Source organism: Ovis canadensis, chromosome 8 (assembly GCF_042477335.2).
Source record: "Ovis canadensis isolate MfBH-ARS-UI-01 breed Bighorn chromosome 8, ARS-UI_OviCan_v2, whole genome shotgun sequence".
Lineage (NCBI taxonomy): Eukaryota > Metazoa > Chordata > Mammalia > Artiodactyla > Bovidae > Ovis > Ovis canadensis.
Window position 1 is genome coordinate 90,583,816 of NC_091252.1, and position 20,930 is coordinate 90,604,745.

General features: G+C 40.2%; 1 protein-coding gene and 2 pseudogenes across 2 annotated transcripts in view; 1 reads left to right on the forward strand and 2 right to left on the reverse strand.

Moving 5' to 3' along the window:
- Positions 1 to 17,071, reverse strand: part of LOC138445010 (uncharacterized) — a 55,314-nt gene extending 38,243 nt beyond the window's left edge. Inside the window, exon 1 of one of the 2 annotated variants that reach the window (XR_011258706.1) lies at positions 16,904 to 17,035. Coding sequence is in view for 1 of the 2 variants with exons in the window: in XM_069598771.1 (XP_069454872.1) it covers positions 16,904 to 17,021 (118 nt within the window). In the remaining variant the exon portion in view is untranslated. Of the gene's footprint in view, positions 1 to 16,903 lie in introns of both variants that reach the window. The other variant, XM_069598771.1, reaches the window with a different exon arrangement.
- On the forward strand, positions 4,587 to 5,609 carry LOC138445127 (nucleophosmin pseudogene; annotated as a pseudogene).
- Positions 13,110 to 13,913, reverse strand: LOC138445128 (small ribosomal subunit protein eS6 pseudogene; annotated as a pseudogene).
- Positions 17,072 to 20,930: the final 3,859 nt, after the last annotated feature.

Sequence of the window (20,930 nt, forward strand, 5' to 3'; positions counted from 1 at the left end):
CACCACGAGTTCTAAAGATAAAACAAGCGATATTTTAAAATATGTAGTTATAACTTAAACATCTGAAGAGACTGTGTATGCTTGCAGGAGTCAATCCAGGAAAATATATCCTTTTTCCCAGTGAGGTTGCCATTATTTAAGCAATTTAGACAGCTTCTTTTAGAATTACCTCTGCAGACTACAGCATATTCTCCGAAAAGTTTTCAGTGATGATAAATCTTTGCCTTTGGAGGTTGGATTTGACCTTCAAAAGCAAGCAGCACCTATTTTCAGACAACCCTGAGGAAAACTGAGTAACAGGCAATCACAGATGTGTGGTAATTTACAAGAACATTCAATGCAGAGGAGAAGTTAAAAGAAAGGTGCTCACTATACTCTTACCTTCTAGATCCTGGCCCTGCTGTCTATCTCTGCATGTCTCCATGGTATTTTTTTCCCAGATGGATGTTAAAATCTGTTGAGTTTTCTGTATAGCCCTAAAGTTCACATCTCAGGACATAAATCAAACCATAGAATATGCTAATACCATGCTCAGCAGAAATCTTTCCATGATACTAGCTGGGAGTTTGACTCCTTGAAGCCAATGTGCTAGTCAATTCCATCACTGTAAATCTTTATGGGACCAGGATGTGTGCTAAAAGTACAGACCCAAGGTTGAAATCCCTGTTCCAATACTTGATATAAAGGCCAATTGCTTAACCTCTCTGGGCTTCCACTTCAGTTAGTCCAGTTGCTCAGTTGGGTCCAATTCTTTGCAACCCCATGGACTACAGTGCTTGGACAGGCTTCCCTGTCCATCACCATGGACAGGAATTTGCTCCTGGAATTTGCTCAAACTCATGTCCATCGAATCAGTGATGCCATCCAACCATCTTATCCTCTGTTGCCCCCTTCTCCTCCTGCCTTTAATCTTTCCCAGTATCAGGATCTTTTCACATGAGTCAGTTCTTTGCATCTGGTAGCCAAAGTATTGGAGCTTCAGCTTCAGCATCAGTCCTTCCAATGAATATTCAGGACTGATTTCCTTTAAGATTGACTGGTTTGACCTCCTTGCGGTCCACTTAATCCTCTGTTAAATGGAGTTAATAATTGTACTTCCCCTATGTTTTTCTTCTACCGTGAAAGCCATAGCTTTTCTTGTGAAGATTAAGTGACTTAATATTGCTCAAATGCATACAACAGTGCCTGCTGCAAAGTCAACTCTAAATATTTGTTGTTGTTTAGTTGTGTCCGACTCTTTTGCGACCCCATGGATTGTAGCCTGCCAGGCTCCTCTGTCCATGAGATTTCCCAAGCAAGAATACCAAAGTGGGGTGCCATTTAAATATTAGTTATCATTATTTATGTGATGGCTGTAATAGGCAAAGAATGAGAAGCTAGCCTTCAAAAACAAAACAGAAAAACCAACCCTTTTTTGACTCAAACACTATATACTCTTAGTCCAAGTCAGAGGACCTTAAGAGGATCAGAAGTATATAGGGAATGACAGGCCTCTGAATATACAGGACACAGACAGCTGTTGAGAGGGAGGAACATTAGATGCCATGAAACTAGCTTGCAGTGTAATTTTCAATTCAGTTCAGTTGCTCAGTCGTGACCGACTCTTTGCGACCCCATGGATTGCAGCACACCAGGCTTCACTGTCCATCACCAACACCCAGAGTTTACTCAACCTCATGTCCATTGAGTTGGTGATGCCATCCAACCATCTCATCCTCTGCTATCCCCTTCTCCTCCTGCTTTCAGTCTTTCCCAGCATCAGGGTCTTTTCAAATGAGTCAGCTCTTTGCTCAGGTGGCCAAAGTATTGGAGTTTCGGCTCAACATCAGTCCTTCCAATCAACATTCAGGACTGATTTCCTTTAGGAGGGACTGGTTGGATCTCCTTGCAATCCAAGGGACTCTCAAGAGTCTTCTCCAACACCACAGTTCAAAAACATCAATTCTTTGGAGCTCAAGCTTTCTTTATAGTCCAACTCTCACATCCAGACATGACCACTGGAAAAACCATAACCCTGACTAGACAAGAGAAGACTCTACACATGGACGTCACCAGATGGTCAACACAGAAATCAGATTGATTATATTCTTTGCAGCCAAAGATGGAGAAGCTCTATACAGTCAGCAAAAACAAGACTGGGAGCCGACTGTGGCTCAGATCATGAACTCCTTATTGCCAAATTCAGACTTAAATTTAAGAAAGTGGGGAAAACCGCTAGACCATTCAGGTATGACCTAAATCAAATCCCTAACAATTATACAGTGGAAGTGAGAAACAGATTTAAGGAACTAGATCTGATAGACAGAGTGCCTGATGAACTATGGATGGAGGTTCATGACATTGTACAGGAGACAGGAATCAAGACCATCCCCAAGGAAAAGAAATGCAAAAAGACAAAAAAGCTGTCTGAGGAGGCCTTACAAATAGCTGTGAAAAGAAGAGAAGCCAAAAGTAAAGGAGAAAAGGAAAGATATACCCATTTGAATGCAGAGTTCCAAATAATAGCAAGGAGAGATAAGAAAGCCTTCCTCAGTGATCAGTGCAAAGAAATAGAGGAAAACAATAGAATGGGAAAGACTAGAGATCTCTTAAAGAAAATTAGAGATACCAAGGGAACATTTCATGCAAAGATGGGCTCAATAAAGGACAGAAATTGTATGGACCTAACAGAAGCAGAAGATATTAAGAAGAGGTTGCAAGAAAACACAGAAGAACTGTACAAAAAAGATCTTCACGACCCAGATAATCACAATGGTATGATCACTCACCTAGAGCCAAATATCCTGAAATGTGAAGTCCAGAGGGCCTTAGGAAGCATTACTACAAACAAAGCTAGTGGAGGTGATGGAACTCCAGTTGAGCTATTTCAAATACTAAAAGATGATGCTGTGAAAGTACTGCACTCAGTATGCCAGCAAATTTGGAAAACTCATCAGTGGCCACAGGACTGGAAAAGGTCAGTTTTCATTCCAATCCCAAAGAAAGGAAATGCCAAGGAATGCTCAAACTACTGCACAAGTGTAATTTTAGTAACCTCTAAAGATACATCATTACCACCATTATCAGAAAGTGTGGGTCATGGGACTTTCCTGGTGGTCCAGTGGCTAAGAATCTGCCTGGCAATGCAGGGAACTCTGGTTCAATCCCTAGTCAGGGAACTAAGATCTCACATGCTGCCAAGCAACTAAGCCCAATGACTGCAACTCAAGAGTCCATGTTCACAACAGAAAGATCCCCCAAGTTGCAGTGAAGATCCTGTGTGCTGCAACTAAGACTCGAAGCAGCCAAATAAACAAATAAAAATAAATGGGTAAACATTTTCACTTTTAAAAAAAGGAAGCATTGGTCATTACACTGTATTTTACTGAATATAAGATGCCACAGATGGAAATAAGCATCTCTGTGTCAGAAATACTAATATGAAAAACTGTGTACCTCAGAATCAGTGAAGAAATAACCAAGGTTCAGAAGAGGATATTCTGCCTGCCAGCTTCACAGATTCTTCCCCATTCTAGGTGGAACCCCAGCCCCGCAAAGGGAACCTTTCTGTGGGTACAGTTGCAAAAGTCAGGACTGAGCTCTGACTTCAGCGGTGGGAAGGGGGAGGCCCTCAAGGGAAGGCTATGTTTTACACGAGGTGAAAAAAATTGCAGAAGAAAGTGGAAATTTTTGAATGAGCATAAATGGTTCCTACTTCCGGTGTTAAAATCTACGCAAGTAGATTCTGAAATTCAGATCTAAATTTCCACCTGTGGAAAGAGTACGTTGTTCCAGTCAGACGTGACACAGCCAGCTGAGAGGGAAACTGTTTCAAACTTCTCAAGCTTCTCTTCCATGTTGCCCTTCGGGTTTCTGGTAGCTCCAGGTTTCACGGCAACCAGGATTACTCTTCCCCGGGCGGGCTGGTCTTCATCTAACAGCACCACAGCCCAGAGACCTGGTCAGTAGCATTAAATGAATGCAAATGTGTCAGGAGTCCCAAAGACTCAGATCCCCTTTGTAACCAACTCTTTCTATTCTGATTCAACAAATATTAATCAAAGTGTCTGGACCACATGCAGGGTATTGTTTTAAAGATGGAGCCAGGTGCACAGTATTTGATCCTAAGGGACAAGAAAGTGATTTAAATTTGGCATCCACCTGGAACTTCACTCTGTGCATGAATGAAGGGAATGTGAACAGGGAGGGGAGGTATTGAGGGGAGGGGGGGGCGGGAGAGGTTGACATCTGTAAACCGTCCAATTTTCCTAGTGTCTTACCCCTAAAAAGAACTTCACAGAAGTGTAAGGAAGCTTGCCTTCTGGTAATCCTTTGTGAAAGTGTTGGTCACTCAGCCGTTTTCTACCCTTTTTGACCCCACGAACTGTAGCCCTCCAGGCTCCTTTGTCCATGAAATTCTCCATGCAAGAATAGTGGAGTGGGTAGCCATTCCCTTCCTTGTAATCCATCACAAATTTGTAAAAAACTGAAAAAATGGTTCCAAATTTCTTTGCATCTCATTCTCCACTACCGTCACAAGCCTATGACTGTCTCATTTTAAAATACATACCACATTCCCTATATAAGAATGTGACTTTTGGCTTTCCCTGGTGTGATTCCGTCCTGCGCGGCTGCTGGTTCGAATAGTAGTCGTTTAATTCCGTCCGGCTTCTCTCCCACATAAGTGCGTGCCGCCAACCCATGGAGGATTCAATGGACATGGACATGAGCACCTTGAGGCCCCAGAACTATCTTGTTGGTTGTGAACTAAAGGCTGACAGAGATTATCACTTCAAGGTGGATAATGATGAAAATGAGCACCAGTTATCTTTAAGAACGGTCAGTTTAGGGGCTGGAGCAAAGGATGAGTTACACATTGTTGAAGCAGAGGCGATGAATTATGAAGGCAGTCCAGTTAAAGTAACACTGGCGACTTTGAAGATGTCTGTACAGCCAACGGTTTCTCTTGGGGGCTTTGAAATTACACCACCTGTGGTCTTACGGTTGAAGTGTGGTTCAGGGCCTGTGCATATCAGTGGACAGCACTTAGTAGCTGTGGAGAAAGATGCAGAGACAGAAGAAGAGGAGGAGGAGGAGGTGAAACTCCTAAGTATATCTGGAAAGCGTTCTGCCCCTGGAAGTGGTAGCAAGTTTCCCCAGAAAAAAGTAAAGCTTGCTGCTGATGAAGATGAAGATGATGGCGACGATGACGATGACAATGATGATGAAGAAGATGATGATGATGACGATTTTGATGAGGAAGTTGAAGAAAAAGCTCCAGTAAAGAAAGTAAGTAAGTCTGTACGAGATACTCCAGCCAAAAATGCACAAAAATCAAACCAAAATGGAAAAGACTCAAAACCGTCAACACCAAGATCAAAAGGTCAAGAATCCTTCAAGAAACAGGAAAAAACACCTAAAACACCAAAAGGATCTAGCTCTGTAGAAGACATTAAAGCAAAAATGCAAGCAAGTATAGAAAAAGGTGGTTCCCTTCCCAAAGTGGAAGCCAAGTTTATCAATTATGTGAAGAACTGTTTCCGGATGACTGACCAGGAGGCTATTCAAGATCTCTGGCAGTGGAGGAAGTCTCTTTAAAAAAATAGTTTAAACAGTTTGTTAAAAATTTTCCATCTTAATTCATTTCTGTAACAGTTGATATCTGGCTGTCCTTTTTATAATGCAGAGTGAGAACTTTCCCTACCGTGTCTGATAAACGTTGTCCACATTCCATTGCCAAGACTGTGTTGTCCAAAATGCCTGTTTAGTTTTTAAAGATGGAACCCCACCCTTTGCTTGGTTTTTAAGTATGTATGGAATGTTATGATAGGAATAGTAGTAGTGGTGGTCAGACAGATGGGAATGGTGGGGAGACAAATATACATGTGAAATAAACTCAGTATTTTAATAAATAAATAAAAAAAAGAATGTGACTTTTGAATCCATTTCCCCAGCTGGTTTGGAGGCATTTTGGGCATACAGTTTAATCTTCTGAGCAAGTCTCTGAGTGAACCTACTGCTATTTTGTAGACAAATGGAGTATCATTCAAGGTTGATTCATTTCTTAGTATGACAACTAGAAGACGATCAGCAGCATAATTTATCATCATTATGGTAGAATGATAATTTATCATCATTATAAAATTAGGGTAGAAAAAAGGTAACTTATTTTACCCATTGAAAAATACTTCTTTGTAAACTCCATACATACATACAATGGAATATTACTCAGCCATGAAAAAGAACACTTTTGAATCAGTTCTAATGAAGTGGATGAACCTAGAGCCTACTATTCAGAGTGAAGTAAGTCAGAAAGAGAAAAACAAATATCATATATTAGCACATATATATGGAATCTAGAAAGATGGTACTGACAAAATTATTTTCAGGGCAGCAATGGAGACATAGACATAGAGAACAGACTTATGGACATGGGGGCTGGGGGAAGAAGGAGAGGGCGGGATGCATGGAGAAAGTAAGGAAATATATATCACCATATGTAATTAGATAGCCAATGGGAATTTGCTGTAGGACTCAAACCAGGGCTCAGGAACAACCTGGGGGGGAAGGTGGGGAGGGAGGGGGAACAGAGGTTTAAGAGGAAGGAGACATATGTATACCTATGGTTGATTCATGTTGATGTTTGGCAGAGACCAACACAATACTGTAAAGAAATTATCCTTCAATTAAAAATAAAAAAATTTAAAAACAGAAAAATAGCTTCTTTATAAAACTGTGAATTCTTTGAATTAACAGTTATGTTTCCGTACTTACGTAGTTATTAAATAATAGTATTTCTCGTTCAGTTCAGTTCAGTTGCTCAGTTGTGTCAGACTCTTTTTGACCCCATGGACTGCAGCACACCAGGCTTTCCTGTCCATCACCAACTCCCAAAGCTTACTCAGACTCATGTCCATTGAGTCAGCGATGCCACCCAACTATCTCATCCTCTGTCATCTCCTTCTCCTCCTGCCTTCAATCTTTTCCAGCATCAGGGGCTTTTCCAGGGAGTCAATTCTTCACATCAGGTGGCCAAAGTATTGGAGTTTCACTTTCAGCATCAGTCCTTTCAATGAATATTCAGGACTGATCTCCTTTAGGATGGACTGGTTGGATCTCCTTGCAGTACAAGGGACCCTCAAGAGTCTCCTCCAACACTTCAGTTCAAAAGCATCAATTCTTCGGCGCTCAGCCTTCTTCACAGTTCAACTCTCACATCCATACACGACCACTGGAAAAACCATAGCCTGGACTGCTGCTGCTGCTTCGTTGCTTCAGTCGTGTCTGACTCTGTGGGACCCCATAGACGGCAGCCCACTAGGCTCCTCTGTCCCCGGGATTCTCCAGGCAAGAATACTGGAGTGTGTTGCCATTTCCTTCTCTAATGCATACATGCATGCTAAGTCACTTCAGTTGTGTCCAACTCTGCGTGTCCGTAGGAACAGCAGCCCACCAGGCTCCTCTGTCCACAGGATTCTCTAGGCAAGATTACTGAAGTGGGTTGCCATCTCCTTCTCCAGTAGCCTTGACTAGATGGACCTTTGTTGACAAAGTAATGTCTCTGCTTTTTAATATGCTGTCTAGGTTGGCCATAGCTTTTCTTGCAAGGAGTAAGCGTCTTTTAATTTCATGGCTGCTGTCACCATCTGCAGTGATTTTGGAGCCCAAAAAAATAAACTCTCTCACTGTTTCCATTGCTTCCCCATCTATTTGCCATGAAGTGATGGGAACGGATGCCATGATCATCATTTTATGAATGTTGAGTTTTAAACCAGCTTTTTCACTGTCCTCTTTCACTTTCATCAAAAGGCTCTTTAGTTCTTCTTCACTTTCTGTCATAAGGGTGGTGTCATCTGAATACCTGAGGTTATTGATATTTCTCCTGGAAATCTTAATTCCAGCTTGTGCTTCATCCAGCCCAGCATTTTGCATGAGGTACTCTGTATATAAGTTAAATAAGCAGGGTGAAAGCACACAGTCTTGCTCTTACCCTATTACAAATAATTTTAAATTGTTTAATGTCTTCCATTTATGAACTGGATCTAATGTTACTTCAATTAGATCACTGAACATCTGGGACTTGGAGATCTGATATTTATACAGAAATTTTTAGAAAGTAAGATTGGTGTTTATTGCATCAGGAATTGGCAGGCGTCTATCAGGAGACTGTCTCAGATAGTCATTACCCAACTCAAATTTTCCTTGATTTTTTCCCCATCTTATGTATTTTTAAAAGACAACTGTACAAAAAAATAGAAATGAATATGCTTGGTTAAATTGTCTCTAGTCTCTTTTTTTTCTATAACTAACCCGTCGATGTCATTGTTAAAAGTTTTTGTTTCACGTTTTCCTCATTGGCAAACTGAGTAGTAACATATTCAGAGCCTGCCAGCTCTAATTTTTTTATTATCTCTCAAGTTTACTGACCTCATGGCAAAGAATTTGAAGTCTTCTCTACCACCCCCACACTTCCTGGGGGTGTTTTTCTGGTATTTTTCTGATATGCTGAGTGCTAGGGTTTATGCCATTATGGCTATGTATCTAAAAGATGGAAATGATAAAACGCATGACATCATGTAAACTATGTAATTTTGACTTTTAAGTTTTCCTTCAGTATAAATCCTGGCCCAGGCTGCCAAGAGGTCTGACAAAGGTCAGCCTGGTTTTACTCTAAGTGGGTGAAACCGGAATTCCTTGGCCTTATAAATTCCTTTGGTCTCCACAAACATCTCCTCTTTTCTAACATCAAGTTCATATTCCATGTTTACTCAAATGTGTTTGGCCCACTAATACCTCTTTTAATGAGAATGCAGTTCTCTGCCAGAAGTCCCATTTGGATCATTTACTTTTCCTTTGTTGATCATATCAAGCATCATTACAAATAATAATACTGTAATCACATAGTTCTTTCCAGGAAATGTCATCTTGCTGATGGCATCTAAGACTGGATATTATTAAAATCTGCTTTGTTTTTTCATCCTGACTGCACTGCACTTTAACACCCTTTGAAGAGAGACGACGTGGAGAGATTTTTCTGGCTTGCGATCAGCGTTTCAGGTTGGTGGTCAGATGAAAGCTCTGTTAGAGTTCTTTCCAAGGATTTGTCGTGCACACTCAGATTTCTTGTTCTATGTTGACTCAACCTTTTTTACAAAATACCTCTATAAAAACAGGTCACAGAAGCAGTTCAGAATTAAACAGAATTTTTTCATTCTTTTAAAAAATTTTGGAACATGCATAATCCAAATAAGTTTATTATCTCTTAATGACAAATTAAAGCAAAATATGCCAAACTTCATGCAAAAATCTCCATTCTGAAATAAAAGCACTTGCCTCAATCTTATGTTTGAAGAGTCTCCTGAATGAAAGAGTGAAACAGAGCCAGTTTCGATGAACCATACAAAATCTGTCCAAAGCAGTATTTGTTTCCAACAGAACTTTGTGGAGCACCCTTGTAAATCACTTCTCCAAAAAATGGCAAGAAGTGCTTCTTTGGCAGTAGGTAGACAGCAAGAAAAAAAGAGTCTTGGGGGATAAAAAGCACGTATAATCTTAATGTCAGAATCTATTTGGCTATAATCACAGAATAATCAATCAAAAATGACAAACAATATAAGAATTTCTGTTTCATTTAAACAGAAGTCTGTTAAAGGATTGCTAGCACTGCTTAACCACATCAGAGCCCTGAGTCAACAACATCTGTTGAGTTCATTCATTCTTTCATCCAACATGCCTTTCGGTATTCTCTTGGCCTTCTAGGCACCAGATCATGGGCCAAGAAAAGGTGACACCTGGTGCCCTGGACCAGTACCTTGCAGGACTCTGGGGCTGATACAAACAGAAAGCAAGGTAAGTTCTTCACAGTTTCAAAGATAACTCCCTCTTCATCAGGAAAAGGCTCATATAAATGAAACCAAAGTAAAACAGTTTGACATAGTACTCAGACATTCATCCGATTGTCACAGACAATATCCATCTAGGTATGGGTTCTAACAAACTCAAGGCAGAAGGATTTTCCAGAAGATTATTGAGTGGCTCACAAAACTGACTGGAGGTTTGGAGGACTACATTTGGAAAACAGGACAAAACCAAAGGAATCCACAACTGAGGTCAAGTGAAAAGAACTGCTTGGTTGCCAAGCCACCAGAGGACTCCAGGTACAAGACACAACCACTGTCAGATGAATTCTAAGTTGTCTGTTTGGTTGCCTTGTTGGCCCCTTCACAGTAAGAGTTCACGTCTACTGTGAGTTTACATTCTGTGAAGTCTGTTCTAAGCAAGTTAACACTATCTCATTTAATTGTCCTGATAACACCTGGAAGAAAATAATTGTCCCATTTTATAGGTGAAAACTAAGATCATGGCATCCAGTTCCATCACATCATGACAATGGAAACAGTGAGAAACTTTATTTTCTTGGGCTCCAAAATTACAGCAGATGGTGACTGTAGCCACCAAATTAAAAGATGGTTGCTTGCCGGGGGCCAGCGTGAGGAACTCCGCCCATGGCAAAGTTCACGAGGAAGGAGGCTTGGCATACGCAAAGGTGTGATCAAGCCTCAGGAAACCCCCTGTTCCTGAGCATCTACCCCAAAACCAGAGTCTGTTTTATGCTCTCACCTACACCTCTGACTTTACAGGGGGCTCTCCCCCACAACCGTTTCTTTCGGAGAAAGAGTAAACGTGCAGCTCCAAGGCAATAAAAATTCCTGGGCGTGACAAGAGTGTTTCAGCTTATGGACTCCTCTGAAGGTTATCTACCCGCCTGTATAGGTTCGTCCCGCCACATGTGATTGTTTACAGCCTCCCAACCTGAGAGGCAGGAGATGTTTTAGACTTACTAAAGGCAAATTCTTTTGGGGAGTTGGAAATTATTAGTATAGTGGGTTGGTTAGGAATTATATTGGTGAAGGGTTTTTCATTTGTTGTGTCAATAATTGCTTCTAATTCCCTGCTCTGGGTGGAACAAGGATGTCTCAGGTCAAACCTCTCTGCTTACAGACTAGCTTGTGTGACAGGATTATCCATACTCCAGCCACTAGCACATGATTGTTTACTACCCATTAACCATAAACAGCACAGAGAGTTTTGGAGTATTTTGAGAGTCTTAATTAGCATAGGGCTTTTTCTTCTTCTTGAGTCAATGATTGCCACCAGGCCTCCATATCCTTAGGCACCTGGGAATATATTAATCAATGTATTTGGAATATAGAAAAGGAAATATCGTAGTTTTTTGATGTTAGCAATACTAGACTTTTTGAGTTAATGAATTTTCTCTTTTGTTATAGATCACTGTACTTTGTCATGAATCACTGTGTCCTTGCTATGTGAAAATGTAACTTTATCACTGTCTTAAGACTAAATAGATCTTAAGGGGAACATTGGTGAAAGGATTTTCATTTGTTGGGCTGATGTTTGCTGCTAAATCTCCATGCTCCCTGCCCTTACAATGAATATAACTAGCATATAGGAGAAATAAGCATTAACCTTTAAGCATATAGGAGAAATAAGTATTAACCTTTAAGATTAATCATGTTAACCTTGGGTTAAATAGATTCCTTTCTTGATTGTAACTCACTACACCCTCACCCTATAGGAATGTAACTTTATTTGGAGTGTGGTGCCTGGTTTAAGAAAAAACACCCTTGGAAAAATAAGTTTTTTGGTTATCAGAAAGAAAGGATCATAAAATGTCAGCGGGTCTCATGGCCAGAAGATGATGTAATATTCCTAAGACCTTTCTTTTACATTTATGTGAAGCACCTGATTTTGATAAAGATCAGGACTGCTGGCCCCCACGTAACTCTGTATTCATCCCTATATGTAACAAAAGGTATATAAGCAAACCCAAAAATAAAGAAATCAGATCAGTTTCCGGAAAGACTGATTCCCCCATGTCGTTCTTTCTTGCTCCCTGTTTTTCTGGCTGAATTCCCATCTGGAGCATGGATGCTATTTCACATAATCCAAGTTATTCAGCCCCTTTTCTCCACTAATCTTCCTACTACACTATCCGTTTCTAATCTCTCTATATATCTGTGATTAAATATGTATTTTTCCAAGGACGCTGATGCCGTCCCCACCTTCGAATCACCCTGGATCCACCGGGGCTGGACCCCGGCAGCTCCTTGGAAGAAAAGCTATGACCAACCTAGACAGCATACTAAAAAGCAGAGACATTACCAACAAACGTCTGTCTAGTTAAAGCTATGGTTTTTCCAGTAGTCACATATGGATGTGAGAGTTAGACCATAAAGAAAGCTGAGTGCTGAAGAATTGATGCTTTTGAACTGTGGTGTTGGAGAAGACTCTTGAGAGACTCTTGGACTGCAAGGAGATCAAACCAGTCAATCCAAGGAAATGAGTCCTGAATATTCATTGGAAGGACTGATGACGAAGTTGAAACTCCAATCCTTTGGCCACCTGATGCCAAGAGCTGACTCATTGGAAAAGACCCTGATGCTGGGCAAGATTGAAAGCAGGAGGAGAAGGGGACGACAGAAGATGAGAAGGTTGGGTGGCATCACTGACTCAATGGACATGAGTTTGAGCAAGCTCCTGGAGTTGGTGATATACTGAGAAACCTGGTCTGCTACAGTCCACAGGGTCATGAAGAGCCTGACACAACTGAGTGACTGAGCTGACTGACTGCCAGGTGAAGCTACTGAGACTCACAGAGGCTGGGCACCTTGCCTAAGATCCTCAAACCCAGGCAGGCCAACTATACCACTTCATCTGTCTCTCAAAGTCTAAACAGCAACCTCCAAATTCCTGAGCCAGCGGCCTCTATCCTAACTGCCAGAAGTCAGGAGAAGCACATACATGAACTTTTTGGCTTCCTAAACTTACACATGGCTGATTGTTGATTTTCCAACATGTGGAGGGAGGTCAAATGCTGACAGGGAAAGTTTTACAAACACCACTCCAAAGACTACAGAGAGAAACATAAAAAGCAAAATAAGTGAAACATCCAAACTTGGGAAGAAATGTCCTGATTATTCTCAGATTGTAATTTTCTATGTTTAGCTATATTCTGCATGCTTCTTTCTGCCTAAGAATACCTCAATATTTTGTTATGTTTATGGAAAAACAAATTGAAGTCATGTATGACACTCTTCCTTTTGGCTCTCTTTTTTTTTTTTTTTGGTGTCTGGTCTGCTTTATTTGTCACTCTCAGAACACCTCATTTTTGACTGGACTCAGACTTGGAAGTAGAAGCTCTCAGGGAGGACAGCCTCCGTCTCTTGGCGATCTGCTCCTGCCGTTTTTCTTCGGCCTCCTTCATTCTCTTGGCCAAAAGTTTAGCATATTCTGCAGCCTCTTATTTATTTTTCTTAGTACACTGTTTCTTCAGAGCAATACACCGGCATTTGTGTTGCAGAACTCGTGGAGTCACGAGACGCTGAATCTTGGGTGCTTTAGTCCTAGGTTTCTTACCGTCTTTGTTTAGGGGCTTTCGCACAACATATTGGAGGACATCATCTTCTTTAGAGAGACTGAAAAGTTTGTGGATTCTGCTAGCTCTTTTGGAACCCAGGCAACGAGGCACTGTAGTATCAGTGAGTCCAGGAATATCCTTCTCCCCTTTTTTCACGATGACCAAATTGAGAACACTCAGATTGACATCCACAATGCAACCCCGCACAGATTTGCACTTTCTCTCTCCAGTCCTCCTTGGTCTGTAACAGGAACGCCCCTTACTCAGAAGCAGGTGAACTCGGCCATGGGTCAAGACACCCTGCTTCATGGGGAAACCCTGCTTATCATTCCCGCCACTGATTTGGACCACATAACCCTTCCATTCTTCACCCAGAGCATCAGCAGCAACTTCTGTGGCCATACGCTTCTCGTAGAAGGTACGAAGTTTTCGTTCATCGTCCACTTCAATGAGCTTCTGGCAGCCAGTGGCCAGGAAAGAGATGTTCAGCTTCATTCTGAAGTGACCAACAGCCTCCGAGGAGCCACGAAAAAGAGCTTGGCTCTCTTTAAATTATGCCAAGATAATTCTGGTAAAAATAGCTATCTAATTTGACTATTCAAATCAATGGAGATAAAAGTGTCCTTATTCCATCTTACTTCTCAAATATCTGAATGATTTTCAAGAAATCATATATGCAAGCATGAGCTCAGAGATGATCTTATTAAACACAAAAGAAAGAACAATGACCAAAACCAAAGAAGCTTATACGTTTATTCTCCTGTATATGTTTGGCTCTGGAGTGGAAGGAAAGAATGACCATTTTATGGAGGCAAAGTTAAACCAGCCAAGTTAAAGTCATATTTTCTAAGAGACAGAGTTAAATAGCTGTGACCAGAACTTGCTTTTGTCTCTCTGCTTAGAATTTTCCCCTGAATCTATGGACTGTTTCAGTTTATATTCTAATACTAGCACAGAAATGACCCAAACTGTCAGTGTTCACACAGATCAACCCTATTTGTTCCCAAATATAGAGAAAAAGAAATTGTGTTATTCCCAAATTACTGGTTGAATTTTTGTAACCAACATACAACATATAGGATATTGATGTGTTTTGATAGAAGAGATAGGGAATGCAAGAGATATCAAGGGAAATTTTAAACTCTTTAGAAAAACGGAGCCCTATTCCAAATCACAAGGACAGAATTTCAAAGAAAATGTTGTCTTCTTGGACAAAATTATATACATAGGTATCCAAAGTATATGTGTGCTAAGTCACTTCAGTCGTGTTCAGCTCTTTGCGACTCCATTGACTGTAGCCAACCAGGCTCCTCTGTCCATGGGATTCTCCAGGTAAGAATACTGGAGTGGGTTGTTATGTCCTCCTCCAGGGGATCTTCCTGACCCAGGGATCAAACCCAAGTCTCCTGTTGCTCCTGCACTGCTGCTGGATTCTTTACCACTGAGGCACAAGGGAAGCTCCATCCTAAGTATATAAGTACTCAGTATTCTGCTTACAAAAGAAAGTCTGCTTGGCAAAAATTCCAAATGTAAACTTACAAGGACATGTGCCACAGAAGCTGGCTTAGCTAAGTTAGGAACACAATTCAGAAAGAATTCTGCTTCATATTTTCCTTTTCCACATTTTGCAGACAATGTATCCTCAATTTCCTGAAATGTCATTACTCTCCACTTCATTAATAACAGATAAAGAACAAGTTTGAAATCAGTGACAAATAGTCTTCATTTGATTTTTTTTAAAAACCCATAGTTACCTTTAAAGGTTGTTTTGATTTTAAGCTGAGAGCCAGTGACTTTTTCGAGAAGTTTCCTGTTTTCTTTTTAGAAGAAAAACAGCCAGCATGAATGATAAGAATTTGTGGCAAATTCTAAACATCAAGCCTTTTGCATTTAAATATTTCCACAGATTTTAGTTCTCACCACAGGACTCTTGGCCTTCAAAACTTCAATTCTTTTTATAATTCCACAAATATGAATTTCCCTGAATCTGCTTCTTGAGAGATTTCCAATAGCCAAAATGGGCAATTGACTTTATTGTTTTTCTAATCACATGGACAGTTAGGACAAAGGAATTTCATTCATATCTGACTGTTCCTAGTATTTATTTTTCATTTAGAAGGATAGGTATTCTGGAAGGAAGTTTTTAGTGACTGGGAGAGACACAATGTTATTTCTATTTAAACTGACGTTCACTAAGAAAATTCCTACCGAGTTTAACCTGACAAGGATGTATTCTGAAAAGCCATGGTTACCTTCCATGAAGTAAAACTCAAAAGGTCAAAAATGTACTCAGAAAAACTCTAGTTTTTTTAAATAATTATAATCATTCATAAACGTAATCTCTTTGTAATTTAACAGGAAGCACTTTCTGAGGAAATACGTTCCATGAACTTATTCACATAGAAAAATCATTTTTGTTTGTCCTAAAATGACACAGTTGAGCTTTTCAAACAGCCCCTAAATCTTTCTAATATTTGAAAACTTATTTCAAGTAATTTATTCACAAGGCAATACATTTTACCCTCTCTTAGGAATATTGATGAATTAAATGATTTTTATCTTCTCTCCCTATTTTCTGTATTTTTACACATTCCTATAAACCAATGGGCTGCTCTGGTGTCTCAGTGGTAAAGAATCCATGTGCCAACAAGGATGACGCGGGTTCAATCCCTGGGTTGGGAAGATCCCCTGGAGGAGGAAATGCCAACCTACTCCAGTATTCTTGCCTGGAGAATTCCATGGACAGAGGAGCCTAGTGGGCTACAGTCCATGGGATCACAAAAGAGTCAGACATGACTTAGCAACTAAAAAAATACCAAATAAATCCATCCATACTTTGTTTTAAGCCTAAAAGCTAGTAATATGAAGTCTGTAGACCTGTTATCTGATCTGATTGATCCTTGATTTCTTTCTTTCTTTTTTTATTTTTAATTTGACTGTGCCACTTGGAATCTTATTTCCCTGACCAGGGATCAAACCCACAGCTACTGCATTTGAAGCACAGAGTCCAGGGAAGTCCCCATCCTTGATTTCTTAATCAGTGAAATGAAAAGATTGGCTAGAGCCATTTCCTTCTCCAGGGGATCTTCCCAACTCAGGGATCGAACCCGGGTCTCCTGCATTCCAGGCAGACACTTTAACCTCTAAGCCACCAGGGAAGCCCTCTAAAGTAACTTACAATGGCTAAACTAAAGTTTCAGTGAAAGCTCAAACTTATTCACAATGAGATCTATTTCAGTCCTACATTGACTTGAAAAACCAACCAACCAACAAACAAAAAAACCGCACAATGTTAAGAGCTATAAGTTGAGTCTATTCAGTGTCTTACGGAGGACTACAGCCCAGGAGACAGCCTCTCAGAGAGCTTGGAGAAACTGTTCCAAAGAGGTAAGTGTAAGAGTCAGCATATGTGTGATTTTGGAGAAGCGGGTACATGCAATCAAGCACACATCTAACAGGTTCCTGCCAGTCACAAGTGACAGATACCTTTGTTCTTGCTGTTCAGTCGCTCAGTCGTGTCGACTCTGTGCAGCCCCATAGACTGCAGCACACCAGGCCTCCCTGTCTTTCCTGGGTATGGGAAGATGCAAGAAACCAGGTTCATGAACCATGTCTCACGAAAATATGTAACTTTTTGAAGGCCTGTTCTGCCGGTTTTCCCAGAGTACAGAGTGCCTCATTCCTGATCTCTGTCCTGAATTCCTTTCAGGGTGTGTTGAAGGTCAGCGACTGCTCTAGCTAATGACTTAATTCTTGTAGAACTAGGTGGCAGCAGTGACCTTCTTTAGCTAGCACACTGGCACAAAACCAGCAAACCCCAATCAAGGTCACTTGGGTAGACACAAATCCAAAATGTTTTACTTAATTGAATTATCCATTTTTACTTCAAATTCATTAATTTTGTTCAGTGAAACTTAGCAAAATGATAGAGAACGTTAACAATTTTTCTTCTGTCTTTGGCCCTGAAATCTGTATATTGAAATTTACTATCTTTCCATGGTGGTATCCTTTCAATGCCCCCATTTAGTCAAAGCTGAAAGTTGCTGAAACTTTCTGATGATCTGGCTTACAAAATGACCTCTTTCATATGGAAAACATCCTAAATACATGAATTAGAATTACTTTATCCAATATGTTAAACACTGAGTCTTTTGCAAGAAATATTTATTTTGAGAAGTGCAGTTAAGTTCAACCTCAAATGATGCAAATTACATTTTTCCCACCATAATATTAAGATATTTTTAAGGATATAATGGAAAACAATGTTTATATGGTTTGCAGTCTACTAGGTAGTGCTTTCAATATTTCATAACCTTCAAGGGCACACTGATCTAGTTCTTACTAGATTCAAGATTTTTCCTTCTAAAAGACATTGTTGGTTCTATAAACATCACTTATATGATAACTAAATTCATGACAGTGCGCATATCAACAGCAAAGTAATCATCTGATACGGCAGCAAATTTAAGTTAAGATCTCACAAATTATACCAAAATAAATTTCATGTGGATCAAAGAATTAAATGTAACTGAAGAGAGAAAAAATCTTAAAACACAGCAAAGGTCTTTTAAAATATGACTCAAATATAGAAACCAGTGAAGAGTTGCTAATTTTGGCTACATGAAAGTAATATTAATCTGGAAAATAATTGCAATTCTTGTCACTGACAAAGAGCTCATTTTCCTAATATATAAAGATATCCCAGAATCAATAAGAAAAAAACAAAACAATAGAAAAATAGGTTAAAAACGTTCCCAGATAGATCACAGAAAGAAAAATATAAATAGCTTTTCAGCATAGGGAAAGGTAGGCTATCTCACTTGAAATAAAGGAAATGCTAATTCAGCTTTTGCTGTTGTTCACTCGCTAAGCCATGTCCAACTCCTCTCAACCCCAAGGTCTGCAGCACACCAGGCTCCGCTGTCCTTCCCTATCTCCCAGAGTCTGCTCAAACTCATGTCCATTGAGTTGGTGATGCTATCCAACCATCCCATCTTCTGTCGCCCCCTTCTCCTACTGCCCTCAATCTTTCCCAGCATCAAGGTCTTTTCCAAGGAGTCAGCTCTTTGCATGAGGTGGCCAAAGTATTGGAGCTTCAGCTTCACCATCAGTCCTTCCAACGAATATTCAGGGTTGATTCCCTTTAGGATTGACTTTTTTGATCTCCTGTCTGTTGGGAGCCAGCATGAGGAACTCCGCCCATGGCAAAGGTCATGAGGAAGGAGGCTTGGCATATGCAAAGGCGTGATCAAGCCTCAGGAAACCCCCTGTTCCAGAGCATCTACCTCCAAAACCAGAGTACTTTACAGGCAGCTCTCCCCCATAACCATTTCTCACAGAGAAGGAGTTAACTTGCAGCTCCAGTTAACAAAAATTCCTGAGCGTGACAAGAATGTTTCAACTTAAGAACTCTGAAGGTTCTCTGGCCTGCCTGATCAGGTTCATCAGGCCACATGTGATTGTTTACAGCCTCCCAACCTTGAGAGGCAGAGATGTTTTAAAACTTTCTAAATACAGACTCTTTTGAGAAGATTAGAAGATCATTAGTATAGTATTAGTGGGTTGATTAGGAAGGTTGGTGAAGGGTTTTTTCATTTGTCCTGCCAATAATCACTGCTAACTCCCTGCCCTGGGTGTGACAAGGATGTCTCAGGTCAAACCTCTCTGCTGACAGACTAGCTTGTGTGACAACCTCTCAATCATAAACAGCACAAAGAGTTTGGAGTATTAGCGTAGGGCTTTTTTCATTGATGAGTCAATGATTGCCATCAGGCCTCCATATCCTTAGGCACCTGGGAATATATTAATCAATGTATTTGGAATATAGAAAAGGAAATATCGTAGTTTTTTGATGTTAGCAATACTAGACTTTTTGAGTTAATGAATTTTCTCTTTTGTTATAGATCACTGTACTTTGTTATAAATCACTATAAATCACTATGCTATGTAACAATGTAACTTTATCACTATCTTAAAACAAAATAGATCTTAAGGGGAACATTGGTGAGCGGTTTACATTTGTTGAGCCAATATTTGCTGCTAAATCTCCATATTCCTGCCCTTATAATGAATATAACTAGCATATAAGAGAAATAAGTATTAACCTTTAAGATCAATCATGTTAAACCTTAGGTTAAGTAAATTCCTTTCTTGATTGTAATTCACTACACTCTCACCCTATAGGAATGCAACTTTATTTGGAGGGTGGCGCCTGATTTAAGAAAATATCACCCCTGGAAAAATAAGTTTTCTCGTTAACTGACTGGTATCAGAATGGGCCATAAAATGTCAGCAGACCTCATGGCCAGGAGATGATGAAACTCATAAGATCTTTGTATAATTTTATATGAAGCACCTGATTGTGACAAGGGTCAGGTCTGCTGACCCCCGCGTGACTCTGTATTCATCCCTATGTATAACAAAAAGGTATATAAACAAACCTGAAAAATAAAGAAATCGGATCAGTTTCTGGAAAGACTGATTCCCCCATGTCTTTTCTTTCTTGCTCCCCGCTTTCCTGGCTGAATTCCCATCTGAAATGTGGGTACTCACCAAGCCTGCTAATTCTGCCTGGGCTTCTGAGATCAGACCGGGGAGGCCTCAGTGCCTCCTCTCCTTCAGGAGAATGGAAAACGCCTGTGGCCTACGTAGGTGGTGATTAGTATTCCACGTAAACCAGTTATTCAGTCTCTTTTCTCCATTAATTCTCCTACTACACTATCTGTTTCTAATCTCCCTCTATATCTGTAATTAAATAAGTTTTTTCCAGGACGCCAATTCCGTCCCCACCTTCGAATTACCCTGGATCCACCAGGGCTGGACCCCAGCACCTGTCCAAGGGACTCTCAAGGTCTTCTCCAGCACCACAGTTCGAAAATATCAATTCTCTGGCAGTCAACCTTCTTTATGGTCCAAATCTCACATCCATACATGACTACTGGAAAAACCATAGTTTTGACTATATGGACCTTTCTTGTGAAAGTGATGTCTGCTTTTTAATATGCTGCCTAGGTTTATTATAGTTTTCCTTCCAAAGAACAAGCATCTTCCAATTTCATGCTTGCAGAAATCATCCACAGTGATTTTGGACCCCAAGAAAACAAAATCTGCCACTATTTCTCCACTTTCTCCCCTTCTATTGGCCATGAAGTGATAGGACTGGATGCTATGATATTAGTGTTTTGTGTTTTTGTTTTTGTTTTTTAGTAAAAAAGGATTTTTATTTATTTTATTTATTTATTTACTTATTTTATTTATTTATTTATTGGAGGCTAATTACTTTACAATATTGTATTGGTTTTGCCATACATTGACATGAATCTGCCACCAGTGCACATGTGTTCCCCATCCTGAATCCCCCTCCATGTTGAGTTTCAAGCCAGCTTTTTCACTCTCCTCTTTCACCTTCATCAAGAGGCTCTCTAGTTCCTCTTCATTTTCTGCCATAAAAGTGATGTCATCTCATGACCCTCTACATAGAAAACCCTAAAGACACCACCAGAAAATTACTAGA